The sequence below is a fragment of the Macaca fascicularis genome, chromosome 5 (assembly GCF_037993035.2).
Source record: "Macaca fascicularis isolate 582-1 chromosome 5, T2T-MFA8v1.1".
In the NCBI taxonomy this organism is placed as follows: domain Eukaryota; kingdom Metazoa; phylum Chordata; class Mammalia; order Primates; family Cercopithecidae; genus Macaca; species Macaca fascicularis.
The window spans coordinates 60,844,708-60,872,042 of NC_088379.1; the positions used below are offsets into that span (position 1 = coordinate 60,844,708).

The window sequence follows — 27,335 nt, forward strand, 5'->3', positions numbered from 1 at the left end:
GAAATGTGAAAAAAACCTGACTTAGAGGTCTGTTTTCTCTTCACCCTAATAATTTAGCATTATTGTTCTGTTCTTATGATGAGTTTTAACATCTTTATGACCATATAAAATATCTACACATAGCCTTAGATGTTACTTTAATTGCACACTTAGGTATCACAAACCTGCATTCCTCTATTGTCTAATTTTAGCCATGTGATATTTTTAAGATTCTGAAATTAATTTACAAAGATTTTGCACATAAAATACATACATTTTATATTTGTGAAAAAGAAGGTGGATTTGTTTTTAACTTTTTAACAGTACATTTTCACCTTTTATGGATATGATTACTTAGTGCATAACTGTTGGCACTAAACCTCCCAACAGTAACTCTGTAATGAGGATGCCATTCATGTGCACTTCTGAGGGGGTTTCTTTTTCACACAGCTGCTTCTAAACAAAAGTCCAGCAGCCATTTGCCAGCAAACAGCCAGGATGTACAGGGTTACATCACCAATCAGTCTCCAGAGAGCATTGTAGAAGAGGCTCAGGGAAAGTTAACAGAACTGGAACAGAGGATAAAAGAAGCCATAGAAAAGAATGCACAGCTGCAGTCCTTGGAACTGGCTCATGCTGACCAACTTACCAAGGAGAAGATCGAGGAGCTGAACAAAACAAGGGAGGAACAAATTCAGAAGAAACAAAAGATTTTGGAGGAACTACAGAAAGTAGAACGAGAGTTACAACTGAAAACTCAGCAGCAGCTAAAAAAGCAGTATCTAGAGGTTAAAGCTCAAAGAATTCAACTTCAGCAACAGCAGCAACAGTCTTGCCAACACCTGGGATTACTAACTCCTGTTGGAGTTGGAGAACAGCTTTCTGAGGGAGACTATGCACGGTTACAGCAAGTGGATCCTGTTTTGCTTAAAGATGAACCCCAGCAAACTGCTGCTCAGATGGGTTTTGCACCAATCCAGCCTCTGGCGATGCCTCAAGCTTTGCCTCTGGCGGCAGGTCCCTTGCCTCCAGGGTCCATCGCAAATCTTACAGAACTGCAAGGAGTGATAGTTGGACAGCCAGTACTGGGCCAAGCACAGTTGGCAGGGCTGGGGCAAGGAATTCTGACAGAAACACAACAAGGGTTAATGGTAGCCAGCCCTGCTCAGACCCTCAATGACACGCTGGATGACATCATGGCAGGTGGGTTTATATTGTTATGAGCAGGTATCAAATATGATTTGCTTAAGGCGAGTAAGAATGTACCCAAATTTTTTGCCGTTACCCAACTTGAGAACTATTTTTGGACTGACTCATGTCTAGCTTTAGAAATATTAGTTCAATCTCAGAAATTCTCAGATGGATACAGGTTGAATTAAAGATTAGCTCATTCAATACAAATGACTGAAGCTTTCTGGCTTAGCTTGGTAGCTTGAGAATCTAAGTTTTTCATTAGTGGGGTTGATGTTTGATTTTTGTTTTTGTTTTCATTTTTTTCCTTTAAGTTCAGAATATTGAGATTGAATTTTGGCATTTTGCTTCTGTATTCACACCAATAAACTGGGAAATTGATAGAAGTTGAAGTGCAAAACTAGTAGGACACATCAGGAAGCTTATTTATGAACAGAAATACTTTATATCCTAATGGATCAGACTTCAAACCTGATGGATATTTAAAAAAAAAAAACACACACTTTTACAAAATTAATAAAGTTCAAAATCAAATAGGGTTTAATTATACTGTATGTAAGTGATTTTGTCCCCTGTGAATGTTAATGTGTAGTCTCTTTCTAACTGTATCATGAGAAGACGTGGCCCCCCTGAAAGTATCATATATATTTTTAGATGTGTAGCCAGATAAATTTTATTCCATTATAAGTAGTTTCATCGGCAAGAAGATATATTTTAGAAGATTGTTTTAATGCTTCTAGTTTTTGGTACTTATTTTTTGTAAGCTTTGTAACAAAGTAATGGTATGAGATTTTATAGGGTTGTGAGCCATAAGAGTGCTATACTGAGAAGGATAATTTGCTTCATTAAAAAAAGAAAATTTGAAAAGGAAGGAAAACAGAAAAATGGAAGGAATAAACAGTGGAATTTTGATAACTTCCATTTGATCTCTTCCCCTTTTTTATTTATTCGTCTGTACTGAAAGGATGATCGACTTTTTCTAATTTAAAAACTGTTTCAATAGCATTAAATATGATGAGATTATATAATTAAGTTTCATCTTTTAAAAGGATAATAGAAAACTAAACTGTATAGTGTTTAGATGTTTAGGTAACATTCAGACACTAAGAAACCAGCTGAGATAGATTTTATACTTAAAAATATCTGTAAAGTGTGCTAGTCCTGCTTTAATAGCACATCAATAGTTATGTGGAATGAAAATTTCTGCTAGTCTTAAGGGTTAAATGACCACATTGGAAAAATGCTAGTAATAATTACTAGTAAGAATTGTATGGCTCTTATTGATGAGTGCAAAATTTTTCTGTAGATTTGAAAGTCACTACTAATCATGATTAGCTGATTATAACTGAGAATAAAACTTAAAAATTATTAAATATCCTGTGAAAGTTGGAACACAGTAACCATTAACCCTAGATTTGTTACTATGTCCATGAATTCAGATCATAATAGTGCTCTATCATGTGAAACTACTAACGGATGTGTAGAGTTAAATATTTAACGTATCCACTTGAATGAAGAATAGGCATTACATAGTAATGGTTGTTTAAACTTTTTTTTGATATATCAGAGTTTACCTGATGTGCTTGGGCATGCATAGTTGTCAACAATGATTTGCTAGTTGTACAGTTTTGTATGCTGATCAGAATTATCAGAAGTTTTAAAGTATCTTTTCTTTTGATTCATACATGAAACAAAAAAAATTTTATTATATGTGTTCTCAGTGTTCCGGATAAAAAAATTTTTAAGTGCACGTAACTTTTTAGGAAATACGACAAATGCTTGTCATAATACAAAAATATTTTACTTTTTTATTTATTATGCTCATTTCTATGGGGAGAGAAAGATAGCCAGAAGGAGGAAAAGTAGGATTAAAAACATTTGGCTACTTACCTGCAACTCATCTCTGACAACAGACATGTGCACATTCACACACATACACATACACTCATGCACTCACTTTTGCAACCTCAATCTTAAATTTCTATGGTAGGATGTATCTTTTCAGTTGCTTAATGATGATTTCCACTTCTTTCTTAGGGGTTTAAAGTATATTACAGCCTCATTAGTCTCATCGTCTTCTTTCCCTTTAGCACACTCCCTGTTCTGTATTTCTTAGCGTTCATTTATTAGACTTCTACCATAAAATTTGCTGACCAAAATCGTCTGTCTTTCCTGTTCTTCACACTTGCCAAACCAGAATCAGCTCCCTGTTTAACCTATCTAAACACCTTGCCTTTGCTATCGTCTCAAGTTCCCTTTTTCCTATGCTGACATTAAAACTTTTCTGACGTGTGGTTCTCCCTTTCTAAATCTAACCCTAAAATGAAGCCCCACATGTAAAGATTTTTACTAGAGTTCCTTCAGGTACCTACATATTTTACATTTGTTACTTTCAGTTGTAGAGAATGGATGTGTGATTAACAGTTACTTAATTTTAGTAAACAATTTCATGGGTACCCCGAAGGAAATGATGAGATAATTGATTTTTCCTATTTCCTTTTAGATGAGGTGATAAGAACAACCAATTTGACTTAAAAAAAAAAAAACTGTAATTTTGGTAGGTTCTTTAACATATTCCAGTTGAAATGTAAATTATAATTTAGTCATTTAACAATAAAACTTAGATTTTTTTTAACCTGTTTAGTATTATGAAATAAAATTTAGTGATTCAGACAGACTGTTGTTCATCCTGTTTAAGCTACTTTTTGTCTTTAGCGTTTTTATTGTGAAAATCCAATCAAAGGAGATACGGAATCAATTTTAAGAGCTCTAGATATATTTTTTGAAATTTATATCTATAATATGTATATTTAAATTATCTTGATCTTTTCGTAACATAACAAAACTATCAATATGGAGTAACAATATCCAGATCACTAGATGATCAATTTAATATGTTAGTGTTTGCCCTTTTCTATTGGTCTGGATCCCTAAGGATTCAAACAGTGTTTTGTTTTGTTTCGTTTTGTTTTATTTTCTCCTTTGTTTTTCCTTTGGCTTTTAAGTGGACTTAAAAATGTATAATTATAGAATGTGTGTTGCTATAATGTATAGTGTATGTTTGTGCCTGAACTAAGGATTTCATGTAAAATAGATTTCTTAATTCATAATTATGTTTATAATTGTTATAATAAGATCAATTTCAGTTTTATTCTTGACAGGATCTTAATCTCTTTTGCCTGGTTTCAGATCCAGTTGTGAATCATGATTGTTTTCTGTCTGATGTAGTTGATAACTACTTTGGTAATACACATCCACACTATTGTTGACCAAAGATAAATGCCCATACTTTAACACTATAGCATTTTTAATGGGGTTGGGGGAGATGATGTTCACATATCAACTCCAGAAATAAGGCAATGAGAGAATAAAGTACCCTCAGCTGAATCTACAGTATATCCTATGCCAGCATATTTGGAGTCCTCCCACCTCAAGTACTGATCAGAATAGCCTTTTCTTAAGTTGCATATTTTGGTGAAAATAATATGACAGCAACATCATACTTAGAATAATAGTAATCCATATTTGAAGAATGTTTGTGTGCATACATTTATTTCTACCCTAATCTTTTAATTTTATCCTTAAGTCAGTGTGATTGCTGGATTCATTGGTGAGCATTTTAGCTCCCTCAGAGTAATTCTTCACATGAGCAACTACACTTCTGTGTGAGGATAAATTTTTATATTTGAATATCCTGTCATCCAGTGGGCTACAATGCATAATATTACTGTATCCCAGTCTGCAGTTAGTAAAACAGTAGGAGGTGTTTTAAATGATTGCATAGTGAGATTTCTCCCTCCCCAAGAGTGATATTAATTTTACTAGTTCTAGAATATAAGGTGTGAAATCGGCAAGTAAAAACCACGTATTCTCCCTTCTGATCTTGACTATTTTACCGTTGATCCCTTTTCTAATTAAGATATAATGGACAACTTTCCATTTGCATTTAAATTTAATACATAAACATTTTTGTTTTCAGGGTTATTTTGAATTAAGATTTTATGACTACTTATCATAACAGGGGAATTTGTTTTTCAGTTGGATTATTATTTAGAAAATGAGTTACTCAGTATACATTTTAATTTTACACTGTCATCATCAACAATAACCAGGAAAATTAGTTATTAGTGCTATAGTAGTCTTCCTGTAGACATATTGTTTTAAGAAGTCTTTAAATATTTTTGAGTGAATATGTCTTACTATTACTTAACAATGTTTCATCCTTATTAAGTGCAGTTATTTTGTTCAACAGCAGTCAGTGGAAGAGCTTCTGCAATGTCAAACACTCCTACCCACAGTATCGCTGCATCCATTTCCCAACCTCAGACTCCAACTCCAAGTCCTATCATCTCTCCTTCAACCATGCTTCCTATCTACCCTGCCATTGATATTGATGCACAGGTAAGTCCCAAACTTAAGAGAGATGGTTTTTCATTGGAATTATGCCATAATTTAAAACATTAACTTTCAGAGATTTAAACCATCAAAGATTGCCTTGTCTCTAGGCAAAGTCTTGAGCCACAGTTTTAAATTAATTAAAGTTCACATTTAAAAAATAAAATGCTAAATGTAGATTATTAGTGATAATTATGTGATGATCTGGTTTCCGGGGTTATCAAGTAACCTTTTTTTTTTTAACTTTAGTTTACAGGAGGATGTAAAAGAAATAATTTATTTAAAATTAGTGCTTATCTTCTTCTAATAATAAATTAATAGACGATATGGTTTGAAATACATAATGGATTTCATGTAAAACAAAAAAGGTTCTAACATAAAATTTATATTTTTGTATGTCATACACATGATTGATATCATATATCATCTTTGAAAATTCTTATCTTACTGATTGAAATACGTGGTGAGTCTGTGTCTGTATCTGTAAAATTTAGCTGTATGGGATCCCAGGCACTTTTTGAAGAAATAATATGGAGTGGGGGGAAGACACTGTTTAAGTTAAGCTTTAGAAAGCCTGAGAGCTATTCAGTATAATTTTTTATTAAAAAGTAGTTGACCATGAAATCTCAGGGCAAGGTGAGATTGGAGAGAATAGTGTGTGTTTTGTCCTAAAGAAAAGTTAAGAGGTCTAATTTAGAAGACTGCCGAATAAGGTCAAGAGTACATGGCTATCAGGACGAAGAAATGTTTGCAGTTTACTTAGTTTTTGTGTTTTGATAGTACCTGGGGTGTGTACATTATAAAACTTTTAATTTTATATATGATTATTTCTTTATAATAAAGCCTGAATTTTAGCAGGGGTAACGCGGGGAGAAAGAGAGAGGAGAGTGTGTGTGTGTGTTTGTGTTGGATGGACCATTAAGGGCAAGTACTCTTAACCTATTAAAAATAAAGTTTCCTTTTTATTAAAATGTTTCTCAGTAACACTATGAAAAAGGAATTTTATTTCTGTTCTTACTTGTTGCCCAAATATCTGTTGTTTTTTATGTACTGACTTTTGTTTTTGTTGAGTACTTAAAATTGCCAGGGACTATTTTTAAGGAATTGTCTCATCTGATCCTCAGACCACATACGTGATGTAGCTACTCTTAATACTAATCTCCCTGAAGAAGACACTGTAGCTAAGAGAGAGATTAAGCATTTTGTTTAGTCACTTCATTTAGGCTAAGAAGCAGCGGGGCTGGGAATCATTCAGCATGACTTCAAAGACACCACTCTATTTTTCTTTTGTAACGGGTTCTTACCATGCTGCCCAAGCTGGTCTCAAACTCCTAGGCTCAAGTGATCTTCCCCTCTCAGCCTCCTGAGTAGCTGGAATTACAGGTGTGCCACCATGCCCCAAAGACACCACTCTTAACTACCATCTACCTAGCCTTTTAAAAAAATATATGAGACATTCATTTGATGAGCCATAGTTATTTACATTTAATATTGATAGCATTGTAGAATTGGTTTGAACTTGGCATTGAATTTGCATTATTTTTCTCCAGTCTTTTTTGCTTTGAGCCTTCTTCTTTTTTTTTTTTTTTTTTTTTTGTTTTGTTTTGTTTTGTTTTTTTTTTTTCTATTTTGAGACGGAATGTCGCTCTGTCACCCAGGCTGGCAGGCTGGAGTGCAGTGGCACAATGTTGGCTCACCACAGCCTCCACCTCCCGGATTCAAGCAATTCTCCTGCCTCAGCCTTCTGAGTAGCTGGGATTATAGGCGCCCACCACCATGCCTGGCCAATTTATTTGTATTTTTAGTAAGAGATGGGGTTTCGCCATGTTGGCCAGGCTGGTTTCAAACTCCTTGACCTCAGGTGATCTGCCTATAATAGCCACCCAAAGTGCTGGGATTACAGGTGTGAGCCATCGCACATAGCCGAGGCTATTATGTTTACCAAAAAGTAGTTTTCTGATTTTTGTGGGCCTAAGAATTGATCTGTTAGCAAAAATAAATACTTCACCAAAATGTAAAAAGACTTCTTTATAAAAATGTTTATAAACAGGCACAGGAAAAGTTTGTCCAGACATTGATTTTACTGAATATGAAATTATTGTAGTGATGGTGAAATGATTTTTCCAGGCTGTACCACTCACCAACTATCACTATATTATAAATTAGTTCTGAGAAGTTACATGTAATTTTTTAATTAAAATTATTTTTAAACTTACATTTTAAATATAGTAGACATGCTTTTATAGAAAGATTTGACTATGGATCCTTAAAAATTTACTCTTTTTTTATCTGATCTCTACATCAAGATTTGTCATTTGTTGGGTTAGCCAGACCTGAGTAAACTACTCTGTGGAGTTTTACCATACGTGTTTAGTTAGAGATTAAAAAGTTCCTACTTTGGAAAAAAATACTGTTCAGAAATAATTGTTCACCGTTTTTCTTCTTTAATTTTTTATGTTTGTTTTAAAAATTTACTAGTTTTTGACGAGGCGTGGTGTCTCACGCCTGTAATGCCAGCACTCTGGGAGGTGGAGGTTGGTGGATCACCTGAGGTTAGGAGTTCGAGACCAGCCTGGCCAACATGATGAAACCCTGTCTCTACTAAGAATACAAAAATTACCTGGGCATAATAACACACACCTGTAATCCCAGCTATTCGGGAGGCTGAGGCAGGAGAAGCACTTGAACCCAGAAGGCAGAGGTTGCAGTGAGCTGAGATGATACTGCTGCACTCCAGCCTGGGCAACAGAGTGAAACTCTGTCTCAAGGAAAAAAAAAAGACCGGGCGCGGTGGCTCATGCCTATAATCCCAGCACTTTGGGAGGCCAAGGCGGGCAGATCTTACAAGCTCAGGAGATGGAAACCATCCTGGCTAACATTGGTGAAACCCCGTCTCTACGTAAAATACAAAAAAAAAAAAATTAGCAGGGCGTGGTGGTGAGCTCCTGTAGTCCCAGCTACTCGGGAGGCTGAGGCAGGAAAATGGTGTGAACCCCGGGAGGCGGAGCTTGCAGTGAGCCGAGGTGGCGCCACTGCACTCCAGCCTGGGTTACAGAGCGAGACTCCGTCTCAAAAAAAAACCAAAACAGCTAGTTTTTAATATCAAGCAGGTACTTTAAGTGATTAAAAATGAAGATTTTTTTGTACTCAATTCATCTGAAGTTTTTGTTTTGATAAGAAAATAATTTTATGGGCTTTTACATAGTGGGTACTTTGATTATGTGTGATAATACTGTGCTGTGAAAAATAATATAATGAAGAAATCAATACCAAGATTGCTATTCTGAAAGATTAAACATTCTCTAATACTTGGATCTTTGATCTGTTCGTATAATAAACCTTAACATACAGACAGCGCTTTGCAGATATTAACTGCTTTAACTTAATCTTTGTAACAATCCCATGAAATAGGTACTATTATTATTACCATTTTCCATTTGAGGAATGTAAGACATAAAGATATTAACTACCTTGCCCAACAGCTAATTAATGGTGGGGCCTACTTTTGAACACAGACACTCTGGCTCTAGACTCTATTCTTTTATTAACCACTGCACTGTTAAATTGTTTTTTATTTTTAACTTAAGTGTGTTAATGTTGAATTTGAATTATATTGTATTAGCCTGGTAAGTCGGATCACAGAAATGTGTCCACTGCCTAGATGGTAAGAGATCATTTATATTTCATCTTTGCATACCTAACATAAAAATGTAAGGAAGAACAAAGGAAATGTTAATCTTTTAAAGCCTCAAAGTGTAACTCCTTTTAAAATACTAATGATTCTGGAAAATGGTCAGACCTTTAACTGCTTTAATTGAACATTTTAGACAGGAGCTAATATTGTTAACAAGGATTAGCAGGAATCATATGTTTTATTTCCGGACCTTGACAAGTGCTGAAGAGTTTGCATTCTTCATAAGGGGCTTCAACTCTCTGCTACACAACTAGAACTCACTTGCCAAGGGTGTGCCACAGACTTTCCAACTGTCCAGTTTTACTGAATCAAATTTGTCTAGGTATTTTCAAAACTTTTAAGATGAATACCACATACTTTGCTATTATCAAAATCTGTTTTAGGAAACCAATAAATAGTAGCTTGAAGGAATTATTTGGGACTATTTTTATTATACCTTTTGATAGCATAGCTCTGACCTTTGTGTTTATTTTGCTTGAGTTTAAGTTGAGTTTATTTTGCTTAAGTTTGGTATAACCAAACTTATTTGTGGGTTCTGTATATACAGAAATTAGGAATTGTGTAGAGATTTTTTAAAACCACAGGCTTTATGTGGAAAAATAATTCTGACTTAAAGGTTAGAACCAAATACCACGAGTTAATTAAATATTTTTTGTATTTTATTGTGTAAAATATGATCGATTCTAGGAGCCATTACCAATGAGAAAGAACCAGTTGTTTTCTTCTTGGGCTATAAAAACTTGTTGCAACCTCTTTTTTGTCACATGTCCTCCATATATTCCTAAACTGCTTGTTGTTTTTATTCTCAAGCCTCTGAAGTCTTTTGGTGAACTTGGAGTAACTTATTCTAGTACATCTCAAAACTGAAAAACACAAATAGCTCTTTATAGAATTTTGCTTTCTTTCACTTTTTAATAATTAACATGTATTCGTTATTTTAAAGAAAGGTAGACATCAAATTTAACTTGTGACATATCAAGACTGAAATTGTAAAGTATGTAAAATTATGTTTTACTTTTAATGGTATAAGTATCGTTTGAATATTTTTCTCTAATTGGTTTTGCAATATAAAGAACAGTTTAATCACAGTGATTTAACATGAGAAATTAAAGAGGCCAGCAAAAATGAATTAACAGTGATATGTATAATATGCTACCATTAAAGCATTCTGCTTTAAAATACATGCATTCTACTTGTTCATATGGACTGGTTTTAATAGGTTATTTATTTTACTGATTATTCTCATTTGTCGAATACCTTGAAGTGCTATCCTACTTTTTAAGCTTACATATAACCTGACTGGGTTAGAGAATGAGGTAATGATTTTGAAGGTTGTGGAAGTCTAAAAAAAGTTCAGCTCTTTAAGTCCTAGTCGTTTTCAAGTTAATTTAATTATGTTAAGAGTAATTAATAGGGCGCGGTGGCTCACGCCTGTAATCCCAGCACTTTGGGAGGCTGAGGTGGTTGGATCATGAGATCAGGAGTTCAAGACCATCCTGGGTAACACAGTGAAACCTCGTCTCTACTGAAAATACAAAAAAAACAATTAGCCGGGCATGGGGGCAGGCGCCTGTAGTCCCAGCTACTTGGGAGGCTGAGGCAGAAGAATGACGTGAACCTGGGAGGCAGAGCTTGCAGTGAACCGAGTGAGCCACTGCACTCTAGCCTTGGCGACAGAGCGAGACTCCGTCTCAAAAAAAAAGTCATTAATAGGTGTATTTCCTTTTTTTTTTTTTAATTAATTAATTGAATTTTTTTTTTTTGAGACAGGGTCTCACTCTGTCACCCAGGTTGGAGTGCAGTGGCACCTCACAGCTTGCTGCAGCCATGAACTCCTCAGCTCAAACTATCCTTCTGCCCCAAACTCATGAGTAGCTAGGAGTACAGGCATTGCACACCACTTCTGGCTAATTTTTGTAGAGATGGGATCTTGCCGTGTTGCCCAGGCTGGTCTCAAACTTCTGGCCTCAAGTGATCCTCCTGCTTCAGACTCCAAAAGTGTTGGGATTACAGGCATGAGCCATTGTACCCAGCATACTTCTTTTTTCAAAGACACTTCACACAGTTCAGTGCTTTTTCGCCTAAATTTCAGCTCATTAAAAGTTGTTTTTCCTTCAGTATTGCCATCTGTGTTACTATTTCTTGTTTTCATTCTGTACCACCATTATAAAATTGAATAGTCATGTTGATAACTTACAGAATATTTTTACATTAAATATATTTTTATCATTTTTTATAAGCCAGAATTCATCATAACAACCTCTATTAATGGTATAGAATGGTGTATACATTATGGCATCATGGGCTCACTGAAATTTTCTTTAGAATATAAACCTGAATGAGCTCTTAAAGCTCTGGACATCTATCTCCCTTTTCAGGTTTGGGACTTTCTCTTAGATATGTGACAAGGAATATAACTTCTTGACTAATGTAACTGTGTGCAATATAATTTGAGTTTAAGGATTCTTTCTATAAGTGATACCTTGCTTTCTACAAAATCGTCAGCTGCATTATAATTATTTCCGTTGATCAGCAGTATTTGAAACACCTGTTTTTTTCTTTGTCCTTATTAATATTAACCCAAATTTCTATTTCAGTTCATTTGTTTATTGATGTGTTGAGAAACAGAGTGTTATTTCTTACCACTTTGGGATTGTGTAGGTGTTTTTAGGAGGATGGAAGCCTCACTTCAGGCTTTTAAAATTCTTTCATTATTATCTTAAAAGAATGTCACGTTAGTTGGTTTAGTTTCTCCTTAATGCAGAAATACAATGGAGTTGCCCACTGTTAACTTCATTTCCACGAAGAATTTAAAGCTGCTCTCTTAGCTTTAAATATTTGTTTCGTGAAATCTCATAATACATTATTATGCTTGTCTCCTAGTTTGAACCTGAATTTTCCATGTATAGTAATCAGTAAGCTCCTTTGAGTCCTGTATTATCTTTGTCAACCCTAGAGTACTTAGTATGAGTGCTTTGAATATAAAAGGTGCTTAATACCATCTCACACCAGTTAGAATGGCGATCATTAAAAAGTCAGGAAACAACAGGTGCTGGAGAGGATGTGGAGAAATAGGAACACTTTTACACTGTTGGTGGGATTGTAAACTAGTTCAACCATTATGGAAAACAGTATGGCGATTCCTCAAGGATCTAGAACTAGATGTACCATATGACCCAGCCATCCCATTACTGGGTATATACCCAAAGGATTATAAATTATGCTGCTATAAAGACACATGCACACGTATGTTTATTGCGGCACTATTCACAATAGCAAAGACTTGGAATCAACCCAAATGTCCATCAGTGACAGATTGGATTAAGAAAATGTGGCACATATACACCATGGAATACTATGCAGCCATAAAAAAGGATGAGTTTATGTCCTTTGTAGGGACATGGATGCAGCTGGAAACCATCATTCTTAGCAAACTATCACAAGAACAGAAAACCAAACACCGCATGTTCTCACTCATAGGTGGGAACTGAACAATGAGATCACTTGGACTCAGGAAGGGGAACATCACACACCGGGGCCTATCATGGGGAGGGGGGAGTGGGAAGGGGGGAGGGATTGCATTGGGAGTTATACCTGATGTAAATGACGAGTTGATGGGTGCAGCACACCAACAAGGCACAAGTATACATATGTAACAAACCTGCACGTTATGCACATGTACCCTACAACTTAAAGTATAATAATAATAAATAAATTTTAAAAAAAAAAAGGTGCTTAATAAATGTCAGTTGAATTTGTGTTTTATAATATTGGAAAAAACATTTTACTGATCCACTGAAATTTTCCGTGCTTATCTTTTGCAAATTTTATGTACATCTCTTCATTTTCTATTTGAGCTTTCCTAAATTACTCTTTAAACCCTGGAAGAATTTTAGAAACCTTATAAACTTCATCATAAAATTGATTTTTCTGCTGATTGCATATGCACCAACACAGAGTGGACATAAGACACATACACTTAACATTATATTTACCACAATCTGCTTTGCCTTAGGGCCCCTCTGTGATATAGTGGGGAGAGCAGGATTTTGTTATCAAGATCTTGGGTTTTTTAAAGCATATCTCTATCAGTTGTTAGCTTATGTGGCCATCGGAAAGTTATTTATCAGAGCCTTTATCTCCTTTTCTCTGAAATCAGATAATTTTTCCTATAAACCTGAGATGAATATCAAATACTATAACACAGTCAGAGCTGTCACTCATTTAAGTTTCATGTCCTTCTCCATTGTTGTAGTTGGTGCATCTCTCCCTTGTGGCCATCCCTGATCTCTGCAGTCAGTAGCTCTGCTCTCTGCCAGCCTCTTCTGCAGAGCAGCTTTTGCGGTCTCCCTCTTCATCACTGACTAGTAGGCTTTTTCTTTTTTCTTAACTCTTACTGATTTTACCTTTTGTCTTTTGTTTTTCATTTCTTATAATGAAATTTGGTCTTTAGAGTTATTTACATTCTGGGAGAATATGCTTTTCCTTTTTATAATTATTACGTACATTCTACAAATACAATGTGTAAGTGCAATCAATGCTACATATATAGTCCCTTGTTTATTATGTTTATTAGTAACAATTTTTGAATCTATGACCTTTTACAGCTTTTGCCATTCATTTTGCTTAACTATCATCTATTATTTCCTAAGTAGTGCATCACTTACAGGTAGAAAATACAAACATGGATAAGACATGTTCCTTACCTCCCAGGAATTTATAGTCTCTGTGGGTGATAAATATATAAGGCAGATTGGTGATAAGTACTATAATAGAGATATGTATGTGAAAGTGAGGGAAATGCTCAGAGCAACACTGTCCAGTTGAAAAATAAGATGAGACACGTTTGTAATTTTAAATTATCTAGTAGTCTCATTTAAAAATGTGAAAAGAAACAAATGGGATGAATTTTAAAATATATTTGATTTAACTTAATATATCCAAATATTGTTTTAACATGTCATGTAATCAATACACCACAATTTCTGAGATAATTTACATTTTTATTTCATACTAAAAGTCTTCAAAACTTGGTGAGCATGTGACACTTATAGCTGGAGTGATCAAATCATTTTGGTTTTCCTGGGACTTTCCTGTTTTAGCACCAAAAGTCCCTCATCCCAGAAACCCCTTCAGTCCCAGATTTGTAGCCCTACTTAAAGTATATCTAAATTTGGATTTCATTGGAAATACTCAATTTGTATCTAGATTTGATTAAATGTACAGTTGAAAAGTAGATTAATTTACTCAAATTGAGACATCATAAGTTTTCCAATAACCAAATTGAATATCAGTTATCAAATTTAAATTAAAGTTAAATACAATTTAAAATTCAGTTCCTCTGTTACACTAACCGTATTTCAAATGCTAATAGTCACATGTTGCTTGTAGAGTTCTAAAGGTATCTAGCTGGGCATGGTAGTGGATGCATGTAAACCCAGCTGCTCAGGAGGCTGAGGCAGGGAGAATTGAGTGAATCCAGGAGGCAGAGATTGCAGACAGCCAATATCACACCACTGCACTCCAGCCTGGGTGACAGAGCGAGACTTCATCTCAAAAATATAAAATAAAATAAAAAATAAAAGTATGAGAAATTAGATAGTTCACTAGGTTAGCATTGAAACTATAACAGAATATGAACACTGGTAAATCTAGTGTTGGTCATTATCATTAGCAGAAGGCAGAAGCAAACCATATGTAGATAGTGTCATGTCTCATTATAATAGTCTTTGTTTTTCAAAATACACAGTATATTTTGGATGTTTTGTTCCTTTAAGTATTTTGGGGCTTTGTTCTCAAACACAGCTAAGTTACTTGGAAACAATTTTTTTTTAATTTTAAGGCCTACTTTTCAGTTTGTTAGGTGGGTCCACAACTGCTAATTTGACCCTACTACTGAGGATTCTACTTGACATCCTGTGTGTTTTGAGGTCTTTCTACTCTGGCTGGTGGGAACCAAACTATTCCTGGCCCCATGTGAGCCCTGGGTATTATTCAGCCTGACTCTTTCTGGTGGTCCTTCCCTGGCCTCGGATAATTTCCTCATGCACATGGACTGATCAAAACTCAGCTGAAGGTTTGAGGGGAATCCTCTGCACATCTCCAGAGTACCGTCTCCGCAGTACTCTCATCTTCAATAATCTGCTCCATGAATTCTAGCCACCTTGACCTCTCCAAATTCTGTCTTCTGAAGTTGGGGAGACTGCCAGGCTCTGTTTGGATACTTGCTCCCTGCACTATAGCCTGGAAACTCCCTGGGCAGTAAGTTGGGTTAATCATTTCTGTCTTCAGGGATCACTATTCGGCACTGCCTGTCTAAACATCATTGTTTCAAACAGTTTTTTTTTTTTCTTTTTTAGTTATTTGAAATAGGAAAATAAATCTGATCTATGTTTCTCCATTAATGGCTGAAAGCAAAAGTTAATCCACAGTATTTCTTTTAATCGCATGATTGAAAGTCATACTTTATTTTCCTTGATGCTTGTAGCCTTTTTTAAAAACTCACAAGTTGGCTACTAATATGGAAACAAGTAAACCTTGCTTTTCTTTTCTTTTTTTGTTTTTTTTTTTTTGTTTGAGATGGAGTCTCGCTCTGTCACCCAGGCTGGAGTGCAGTGGCGTGATCTTGGTTCACTGCAACCTCTGCCTCCCAGGTTCAAGCGATTCTTCTGCCTCAGCCTCCCAAGAAGCTGGGACTACAGGCATGTGCCACTATGCCCGGCTAATTTTTATATTTTTAGTCGAGATGGGGTTTCACCCTGTTGGCCAGGGTGGTCTCGATCTCTTGACCTCATGATCTGCCCGCCTAAGCCCTCTCAAAGTGCTGGGATTACAGGCATGAGCCACTGCGCCCGTCCGTAAACCTTGCTTTTCAAATGCTTGATATTATAGAGTGGTACATATGTATTTGTGTGTATTCGGTATGTTTGCGTATTATGTATTTGATATTAACATCTTAAGTTATTTAATAAACTAACCAAAAAATAATTTCTTATAGACCGAGAGTAATCATGACACGGCGCTAACACTTGCCTGTGCTGGTGGCCACGAGGAACTGGTACAGACACTGCTAGAGAGAGGAGCTAGTATAGAGCACCGAGACAAGAAAGGTAGGGCCTACTTTTGTTTTATTTTTTGGAATAATGGTCAAAATATTTATTTAGGAACATTATTTCTTAGTCCTGTTTTGAAGGTTAGATATTTTGTTCTTTTGACTTAGCATGTAGTGAGACCATTATTTTTCTCCAGGTTTTACTCCACTCATTTTGGCTGCCACAGCTGGTCATGTTGGTGTTGTGGAAATATTGCTGGACAATGGTGCAGACATTGAAGCTCAGTCAGAAAGAACCAAGGACACACCACTCTCCTTGGCTTGTTCTGGGGGAAGACAGGAGGTAATGTTTCCCCTTAGTGTAATTGTTTTCCTCTGTCTGTTTAGCAAATGTGTACTTTCACTTATATTTTTTTTTCTATCAGAACAATGCTTTGATGTTTAGATTTATCACAATAGCTGAAACTATTATTTACTAACAAAAAGATGAGTATCTTTGTTAGCATAAGCTGTCTTGCCAGAAAAATCACACATTGTTTAGAATCCTGCTCATCTAAAAGTAGTACTGCCATGCATTTAGGGTAGGAGAAAGATTTTTGCAAGTCAAATCAGTAAGTTCCTAATGTACAGGGCCTATATTCATTCATCTTTGCCGGCCCTATAGTACATGGCATAGAAGGTACTTAATCCCAGTCTCTGTTGCTGTCTGTAAGATTAGTAGGGAATTAAAAATATTCAATTTTTATGTGTTTTGAGAACTCTTGTCTTGCTTTGATTTTTCCCCACCGTTTCTCAACTCTGGAGGAAAGGTTCTCAGATAAGATGGTAAGATTATATGACCTTTTGGTTTTTTAAGGAAACTAGAACAACTGACAGATTAGCTAGGCCCTAGAAAATATAGCTTTACACTCACTTATGTATCTTGTGACATTTTATAATCAGCTAGATCACCCATTTTTTGTTTGTTTGTTTTGTTTTCAAATTCAGTCCTTTGTACAGGGGATATAAACCAGATGTGTTGTCTCCATAGATTCCCTTCTCTGTCAAGGAATTATTGAATCTTAGATTTAGAAAGCACCTTAAGTCATTCAGATCGGTGTCTTACTCAGCTTTAAAATCTTTTTTTTCTTTTTCTTTTCTAAGGTTTTCCTATTTATCAAGCCTGAAGTATGCCTTTTTTGTTTCCCCACAGGTCATAGTTTTGTTCTTTAAACAAATAGAAAGACGTTTATACCCTTTTCTATCTTCAGGTTTTTTTTTTTTTCCTGAAGTCACCTATTCTTTGTGTGAAACAAGTCCTGTTTCGGTTGTTAGCCCAAGAATACCTTTTCCAATCCCTTCACCATCATGACTATTTCACCCTTTATGTCAGTATCCTTCTTGAAATATTATATGTAAAGGTATTCTGACAAGCAAACTGGGGAACTGTTACCTCCCATTTGAGCATCTTAAACTAGCTTTTTCCCTCAGTTCCCTCCAGTCATAGCACATAAGGTTATATTGAACTCGAGTTAGTTAAACCCACTAGATTTTTAAAATAAACTAGTAAATAAACAATTTTAAGAGATATAATAATTCCTATGCAAATGAATGGGAAATCTAATAAGATTACATAAGTGCCGAAAGATAGGGCTTGGTGATCCTTCATTTTATAAATTAAAAAAAACTGAAATCTATTAACAGTGATAATATAGGCATTTCTTTTTTCATAATTTTTGTTCCCTTATATTTGGAATAGATATTATATGCATGGATAGTTAGATACACTTATTATTAGAATACTCCACACAAGAGACAAGGAGCCTGGCCTGTGCCTACTGTTTTGTTTCTTCTACTTGTGTCACTTTTTTCTTCTGTAATTCATAGTAGGGGCAATAGATAGGTTAAAAGTATTATAAGCCAAATATTAAGATAGTGAAAAATAAACTGCTTAATTTGATAAATTATTTCTACTATTCCAGAAAAAGTAAAAATCCCCATAAATCCCGGAAAGCAAAATTTTACCTTGACTGAAATTGTCAATCATTATTTAGCTTGAAAAAATACTTGCTTTATATAGGAACAAATTTTTTCAATATTGAGTCAAGAAGAAATTCGTTGATTTTCTTTATTTAAAAGTAATATTAAAGCCAATAGGACACTATAATTTTTATAAATTATGTATTTTTGTTAAAATGTAACAGATTAAGTTATGACAATTGTAGAAGTATGTTAGGGTAATAATTTTGCCTATACACACTTTGTTACTTTAATTTGGTGTCAGTAGAACAGGTAAGTATTTTCAAGTGATTAATAAAATGTTGGAAAGTCATTTTACTATAAAATCATACATTTTTGTTGTATATTGGATGTTTTGGGAGCAGAACAGTTCTCTAAAAGAATTGAGAAAATATAATGGCATTGAGGAAACTTGAGAAATTTGATTAGAGTTTTCTACTATACTGTTTATAAAATAGCCTAATGCCATATTTTTTCTTGTTTTTATAACCTTGTCACCATAGGCGACCTAGTCTTACTTGCTCTGAAAGCAAAAAGTGATGGAAAGAATGTGATATCTAAAACTGGCTGAGATATCTAAAACTTGCTGAGATGCAAGATAATGCACTGTTCATTAACATTCATTATTTGCCAGTTAGTATTTTAGGATATAATATTACTAGTAAGAGCAGGGATAAGAGCTATGATCTTGAGCCAGTCTTGACTTCTCTATATCTTATTTATAAAATTAAAATGAATATTGTGTCAAAGGATTGTTTAGGCATTAAATGGCATAGTGGACAATGATTTATGAGTGGCCAATTAGTACTTAAATAAACGCTAAATATTTTTAGTTTCAGGAAATGCAATTAAGATCCAGTGGGATACAACTACACATCCACTAGAATGGCTAAAATTGAAGACTAGCAATAACAAATGTTACCAAGACTCATGCTACTAGAACTCATGCATTATTGAAGGTTGTACATAGTACAACCACTTTAAGAATAGCCTGACAATTTCTTACAAAACCATTCACCCAGAAATTCTGCCAGTAGGTGGGACCTGAAATATAGGTAGTGAATGTATATAAGGTTTTTCAATGTTGTGTTAGGAAATTTTCATAATGTTGTGAAAATATAGGACCTTTTATTCCATGTTTTTAAAATATTTACTGATTGAAACGTTTAAAAATATGTTAAATACATTCACACGTATAATATGAAACAATATTGTCCCATGTTACTCTGTTTTACCGCTTTGTGGTGAAATAACAAATATTGATTTCCAAAGCATGTCACAACATTTTCAGTCCAGACCTTTCATGAACACACTATACCATTTTAGTAGATTTCTACATGGATTTTACTTGAGTAGGTATTTCTTTGTTGGCTTCTAAGACCTCCTGCTATCAGGCTGGTTTTGTGCAGAGCATGAAGGAAGAACTTTCCCCTTCTTTTGTTGTACAGTATACCGGAAAAAGAAATTTAAAAATACACACTTTGATAATTTGTCTCTCCATAAGAAAACATATTTTTTTCTATTTCTTTTCAGGTGGTGGAGCTATTGTTAGCTCGAGGAGCAAATAAAGAGCACAGGAATGTTTCCGATTACACACCTCTAAGCCTGGCTGCTTCTGGTGGCTATGTGAACATCATCAAAATATTACTAAATGCAGGAGCTGAGATTAACTCTAGGCAAGTTGTATTCTCTTTCTGTAAGCCCCTTATTCAGTAAGACTGTTACAGATATTTGTAGAACACCTATTTTTTAGTGCCAAATTTAGTAAATCCCTTTATTACAAATTTGGCATTCAAAGTATTAGAGATTTTTGAGATGAACTTTATGTAAGTAATTAAAACTGGACATAGAGCATGAAAAATAGTGAGTACTGTTTCTTATGATTCTAAATGTAAACATCTTAGAAGCTTTTATTAAGCAAGCTAATACATGCATTAAGATTGAAAGTTTATCCTAATAATTTATTAATCACCTTCCAGCCCAAGTCATTATGTTGAGTGAAATTAAAAAAAAAAATTCTAATAAAACATTTCTAATGGAGTCTTGGTAGTATCTCAGAGAATTACTAGGGTTGAGAATATTTTAAACAATGCTGCAAAATAATCTTAGATTGGAATTCTGTATCATCTCCAATTTTTCTATGTCATTTAAAATGTATATTTTTCCATTTGTCTTCCCCATACCTGCACCCCCAGAACTGGTAGCAAATTGGGCATCTCTCCTCTGATGTTAGCAGCTATGAATGGGCATACAGCTGCTGTTAAGCTCCTGTTAGACATGGGCTCTGACATAAATGCTCAGATAGAAACCAATCGGAACACTGCGCTTACCTTAGCCTGCTTCCAAGGAAGAACTGAAGTGGTTAGTCTTCTGCTTGATAGAAAAGCAAATGTTGAACACAGAGCTAAGGTAAGAAAAAGTCTGAGATTTACACATGACTTTATTGCTTTGATATTTAAGATGTATAGTAGCAACATGTTGATTATAATTTTAGTGCTTTCTAGTAACATTTATCTCCTATGGATATAATTAATTAGAAATCATTCTGTGTAACTTAGTCAAACATTAACTCTTGAAAATACCTGGGTGATAAATTTTTATAGGCAACAGTGACAGTAGGGTTATCAGCTGAAAAAGAGAGACTATTTTGAAAAGGAAGGGAGTGGAACATTTATTGAGTACCAGTTATATGCCAAGTGCTTGCATCTTAAATAGATTTTTTCTTTCTTTCTTTCTTTCTTTTTTTTTTTTTTTTTTAACAATACCATTGAGATTAGGTAAAATTATTTTCTTTTGATAGATCAGACTGTAACTCGAAGGAGCTAATAAGGGTCAGTGATTAAACTTAGTTGTGAATCTTGGTAACAACTGTATCATATTCCTTCTTCAAATTATTATTCTTTAAAATTTTAGATTTTTCCAGTCTCTTATGTGTCGTTACTTTTAATCTTACACTAAACCTAGACTGGTCTCACACCACTAATGGAAGCTGCCTCTGGTGGATATGCGGAGGTGGGCCGAGTTCTCTTGGATAAAGGTGCTGATGTTAATGCCCCTCCAGTTCCTTCCTCAAGAGATACAGCTTTAACCATAGCAGCAGATAAAGGGCATTACAAATTCTGTGAGCTTCTTATTGGCAGGTATGTTGTTACCATACCCTTCATATATGACACAAGTGTTACTAGTGATTACCATTCTCTCTGGGCAGTGAAACTATTTAAAAAATCAAATGTGATTATTTCTTCTTTTATAAACAAGTGCTTTTTTCCCCAAACCTACCCATTGTTTTCCAGCCATCCAGAGCTATGCTACATTGTCTGATTTGTTTCTGTGTAACCTGGAAATGTTTTTCTTTGATTCTTGTCTACATTACTTTTAATATCTATAATAACAAGCTATTTGAACATCCATCTGTTATCAGACATACTACATCCCCCATACACAAGTCTTAAAAGTCTGGCAGTGATCTAAGGCTTCATTATTCATTTTCTTGTTCTTTACAGCAATTAAGGCTTTTAGGTGTGGTTATGGGACTATTTAAGATAATCAGACAGGATCCAGGGTACTTTCTACTTTCAGTCATGTAGAAGTTGCCTGCTAGTTTTCCAAAGATGCTTGTCTATTTAACTTGTTTCCGTGCAGTCTCAAAGACCTTTGGATGGTACTCTAAGCAGTAGTATTGGGCAGTAACTGCTATTATCTGTTATTAACCGTGGGTCTTCTCATCTACATCATGCCCACTGAATGAATGCTAAACCTGCATGTTATCCTTAACATAACTACAAAAAACAAATTGGTATCCCTAATTGGAAAAACTCCAAAATATGGAACTTTTTGAGCCCTGTTATGACACGCAGCATTTCAGACTTCAAATGTTGGATTTCAGATTGGGAATGGTCAAGCTGTATGTGAATACAAATAATCTGAAACAGTTAAAGTTGCCTCATAGGATATAGTTTGTGTAGTATAATTCTGAGAGCAAGACATATTTAAATCTTTGAATATTGAAAACAATTTTTATCTTTACAGGATATTTTCACATGTTAATAGTTGATTTTTGTTACTGTGTCATTTCATTCTATTTAAGACAATGCTAGGCTAGGTGTGGTGACAATGCCTACAATGCCAGCACTTTGAGAGGTTGAGGCGGGAGGATTACTTTAGCCCAGGAGTTTGAGACCAGCCTGGGTAACATAGGAAGACTCCATCTCCACAATAAATTTAAAAATTAGCTGAGCATGGTAGCATGGGCCTGTAGTCCCAGTTACTCTGTAGGCTGAGGTAGGAGGATCATATGACCCCTGGAGGTGGAGGCTGCAGAGAGCCATGATCTCACCACTGCACTCCAGCCTGAGTGACTGAGCGAGACCCTGTATCAAAAAAAAAAAAAAAAAAAAAGACAATGCTATCTGTATCATTGGTTTTTAGGGGAGCTCATATTGATGTACGTAACAAGAAGGGGAACACTCCATTGTGGCTAGCAGCAAATGGTGGACACCTCGATGTGGTTCAGTTACTGGTGCAAGCAGGTGCAGATGTGGATGCAGCAGATAACCGCAAGATAACTCCTCTTATGGCAGCATTTAGAAAGGTATAAGTCTTTCATCCTCATTTACCTGGATGTTTTTTTACTTACACTAGAAAGTACATGGCTTAATGATCACTAAAGACTCATTTTGTGCTTTTGCAGCTGTGATGAAAGCAATAATATGCAAATAATTACTCTGATGGCAACATTAAATGTAGATGTATACAGGTTTTGCAGAAAAACCATTAATTTTAACCTTATTGGACATCAGAGCTAAGTAAACTTTTAAAAAGCTGTTCTAAGTAATGTTTTCAAAATCTAGTTGCAGTCTTAATCTTCACAAAGTGTAAATCCAATTAAGATACATAAGTAAGTACCTCCAGATAAAAAATATCACTTAAATTCGTTTTTTGGTGGGGGCGGTTTGTGCCAGGCACTGTGGCTCATGCCTGTAATCTCAGCACTTTGGGAGGCCAAGGCGGGCAGATGAGTGAAGCCCTGCCTCTGCAAAATTTATAAAAATTAGCTGAGCATGGTGGCATGCACTTACAGTCCTAGCTACTCAGGAGGCTGAGATAGGAGGATAGCTTGAGCCTGAGAGGCAGAGGTTGCAGTGAGCTGAGATTGTACCACCGCACTCCAGCCTGGGTGACAGAGTACGACCCTGTCTCAAAAAAATAAAATTTGTTTTTATTTCGATTATTGACTTTAAATACTAGGAAAAAAAATGAATTAAATAACGAAAATGCCACTACCAGCATTTTAAACTACTGAATTTCAAGTATATTATATTTAAAGGTAAAAGTATGAATTCTGTGAAAGTGAAACAAACTTTCTTATTGTACATAGCACAGAGCTGTGTATAAGTAATTTGATTTTATTGTTTGTTTGATAATCCATTGATCTCTTAAATACAGCTTTAATTTATTATTGGGAATATCAGATTACTGATACAGGGATTATAATTTTGAGTTTTGTCATTTGGAGATATGTAGATACAATTTCCTGTAGATGCCAAAATGTTGAAAAATTTTAATAAATAAATTGCGATAAGCTATCTCTTCCTTTTTCTCCTATTATTCTCTCTGACTCCTGTTCTTTATTCCACCCCTTCCCTAGATATTCTGGACTACCAGTGACTCTGTATTTTTGACTCTATATTTTTGTTTCTCAGCAATCAAACTTATTCCTTCTCACTGGCTAGCTGCCTCTTCTCCAAGCAAGCTAGCATATCATTATCAAGTTAATCTTTCTAACCACTCTACTATATTAGAGAACCTCTTCAGGAACCTTTCTGTGTCTCCCCAATCTCTGAAATCATTTGAAATCCAATCGTAGTTTGGTATTCAAAGCCACCACAATTTAGTGCTTGTAGAGTCTTGTCTCCCATTAGAATCCCTAATGTGGAGAATTATCTTCTTACTTGGTCTTTTCCTTGTTCCTGTCTCTCACATCACCTTTGTTCTCATCTCCTAGAATGACCATGTCTGTCTTCATTTTTCCAAAGTTACTCATTAGTTATAATTTAAGTCTCTCCTTCTGCCAAACTCTTCATCCTATTTGAGTTCACATTGAGATCTCAAATCTCTAGAGTTTGTACAAGTTTGACAGTCTTTATCATTCATTGGGAGAAATACATATTTTTATGTTATTACTCTATTAGAGTTATTATTTTTATTAGTTATTACTCTAGTATCTCACATGCTTATGTCTTTCCAAGCAGTGCTTATCTTTTATACTCTTATTATTTGTTCCATTATTTCTTGAGTACCTACCATGTGCAACTGTGGGCTAGAGTACTATATTATATAGGGTGCAACATAGAATATGTATATATAACATATACTATGTTATGTAGGGTGCAATATGGAAAGGTAAGATCCATACCCAAAGTTAGGCAACTGTTTGAGTTGTCCCATATAAATAACTTAAACACTGTAGAAGTGTTTGAGAGATCCTTAGGGAATGATGCAAGTGGCATTTGAGCTATTCATTTAGAAAAAAGTTTAGAAACATGCAGTCTAAAAGGAAGAGATAGAGGCAATAGAAAAAATATACTAAAGATTAACAGCTGTTTATCCTGATTGGCTAACTTTAGACGTTGTGTCAGAAAGCAACAGTGTGGGCTAGAGAAAGTGGGAGTGGCTCTTAAGAAGTAGGAAAGGGCAAGTCTAAAGATTTTGAACTTAGATACCGACCTGTGTTGCAGTGAATAATCATAGCTTATTCTTCATGAAAGTATATATTCTTTCACACTACCCAGGACAGTATTATACATTTGTTTTTTATCTGAAGGAATGAAAAAAACAAAATTATTATTTTTGCTCTTTTAATCCTCAGAATTGAAACTAGACTCTCATATTTAGGGAGTTAGCAAAGAAAAAAATAAGAATTCCTCCCCCGCACCACCACCCTTCAGACATATCCCCTACTCTTCATATTGATTTTGGGATTATTGGTTTTTTTATTCAGAGTTGTTTAGAATTTTAGCTCATATTATATACTTTTTTTTGGAGGGTAGGATGAGAATGATCAACGTGGATTTAAGTCACTGGAACCAAAGCCTGTCTCTTTTTCATTTATAGTGTAAATATACAATGTAGTCTTCACTTTGTGGCACTAATCTTAACTGTTAAAGTTAGTTCAGGCATAGATTAACTGAATTGTTAGAGTCTGTTTTCAATCTGACATTGGTATCTATTTTTTAGGGTCATGTGAAGGTGGTGCGCTACTTAGTCAAAGAAGTCAATCAGTTTCCATCAGATTCTGAATGTATGAGATACATAGCAACCATCACTGATAAGGTAATACGTTGTTCACTGTATGAGCAAGGGACTCTATTCAGTTAATGTATCTTCCATTCTAAGAAAAATTTTTAGTTTGAGTAGTAAAGTGTAATATATAGCCATTTTATGTATCTAGTATTTGGGAATGAAGTGTGCGATTTAAGAGATTCTCGCCGATTATTTACTTACCTAATGAATCAATAAAACATCCTCTGCTATAGGATTATCTTATCTTTAAAAATAATACTTGAGGCCAGGCGTGGTGGCTCAAGCCTGTAATCCCAGCACTTCGGGAGGCCGAGACGGGCGGATCACGAGGTCAGGAGATCGAGACCATCCTGGCTAACACGGTGAAACCCCGTCTCTACTAAAAAAATACAAAAAACTAGCCGGGCGTGGTGGCGGGCGCCTGTAGATCCAGCTACTCGGGAGGCTGAGGCAGGAGAATGGCATAAACCTGGGAGGCGGAGCTTGCAGTGAGCTGAGATCCGGCCACTGCACTTCAGCCTGGGCAACAGAGCAAGACTCTATCTCAAAAAAAATAAATAAATAAAAATAAAATTAATACTTGAAGCCAGGCACAGTGGCTCACCCTTGTAATCCCAGCAGTTTGGGAGGCCGAGGCAGGTGGATTACATGAACCCAAGAGTTCAAGACCAGCTTGGGCAACATGGGGAGACCCCATCTCTACAAAAATACAAAAATTAGCCTGGCATGTTGGCGTGTGCCTTTAATCCCAGCTACTTGGAAGGCTGAGGCACAAAAATTGCTTGAACCCAGAAGGTGGAGGTTGCAGTGAGTCAGGAGTGTGCCATTGCACTCCAGTCTGGACAACAGAGCAAGACTCTGTCTCAAAAAATAAAATAAAAATAAAAAAATTATTGAGCTAATTTAATTTTTATGTGAACACTAAGTAATTCAAAGCAACATGTTATTATTCATTAGGGCTGTCTTCTGTATATGTATGTTTATGTTTATCCAGACTGATACCTATATTGAGAAAGCATTGAATCCAATAGATTTTTATTTCCCAGTAAAATGAACATAGTACTTTTAATCATGAGCAAGAAGTCTTGAGCGTGATGTAAAAGTTAGGGTAACTTTTAGTTTTAACTAAGTTTTAGAATGAATTGGCTAAGAATTTTGCAGGAAATGTAGGGAAGATAAAATTGAATCCTATTAGAGATCAAATTGAGACCTCCTGGAGACATACATTTTGATTTGGAGTTTACACTAACACTTGAATAAAATCCTGACACATGCCTCTGAAAACCAAAGAGGCCGACAAATCTTAAAAATGTCTTCTTACTACGTTTACACAGTTGCTATTTCATAATAGTGAACAGCTTTTCCCTATAAGTTTTAATTTAAACTAGTTAGGTCACTGTCTTTCCTAGCTCTAGATTTGTCCATGACAATTAACATTCCTATGTATTACAGGTTTTTAGGGGCAGAGAGGGAGATTAAAAATAAATATTTTTAATAATACTAAGAATAAGACTGGTTTAGTGGCACACAGCTGTAGTCTCAGGTACGCATTAGTCTCATGTACTTGGGAGGCTGAGGTGAGAAGATCGCTTGAGCCCAGGGGTTAAAGGTTACAGTGTACTATGATTGTGCCTATTAATAGCCTCTGCATTTAAGCCTGGGCAACATGGCAAACCCCTCTCTCTAAAATTAAATAAAGAAAAATTTTATAAAAATAAGAAAGTA

At 35.2% G+C, this 27,335-nt stretch overlaps 1 protein-coding gene across 13 annotated transcripts in view; it reads left to right on the plus strand.

The window, feature by feature from the left end:
* ANKRD17 (ankyrin repeat domain 17) overlaps positions 1-27,335 on the plus strand; it is a 183,160-nt gene that overhangs the window by 116,929 nt on the left and 38,896 nt on the right. For 4 of the 13 annotated variants that reach the window (XR_012434875.1, XM_045392500.3, XM_074039885.1 and 1 more), the window contains exons 15-23: positions 430-1,182; positions 5,423-5,571; positions 16,257-16,368; positions 16,508-16,653; positions 19,842-19,984; positions 20,504-20,717; positions 21,273-21,448; positions 22,737-22,899; positions 25,545-25,640. Coding sequence is in view for 12 of the 13 variants with exons in the window: in XM_045392500.3 (XP_045248435.2) it covers positions 430-1,182; positions 5,423-5,571; positions 16,257-16,368; positions 16,508-16,653; positions 19,842-19,984; positions 20,504-20,717; positions 21,273-21,448; positions 22,737-22,899; positions 25,545-25,640 (1,952 nt within the window). In the remaining variant the exon portion in view is untranslated. The remainder of the gene's footprint in view (positions 1-429; positions 1,183-5,422; positions 5,572-16,256; positions 16,369-16,507; positions 16,654-19,841; positions 19,985-20,503; positions 20,718-21,272; positions 21,449-22,736; positions 22,900-25,544; positions 25,641-27,335) is intronic. The other 9 variants (XM_045392501.3, XM_074039886.1, XM_074039882.1 and 6 more) reach the window with 3 other exon arrangements.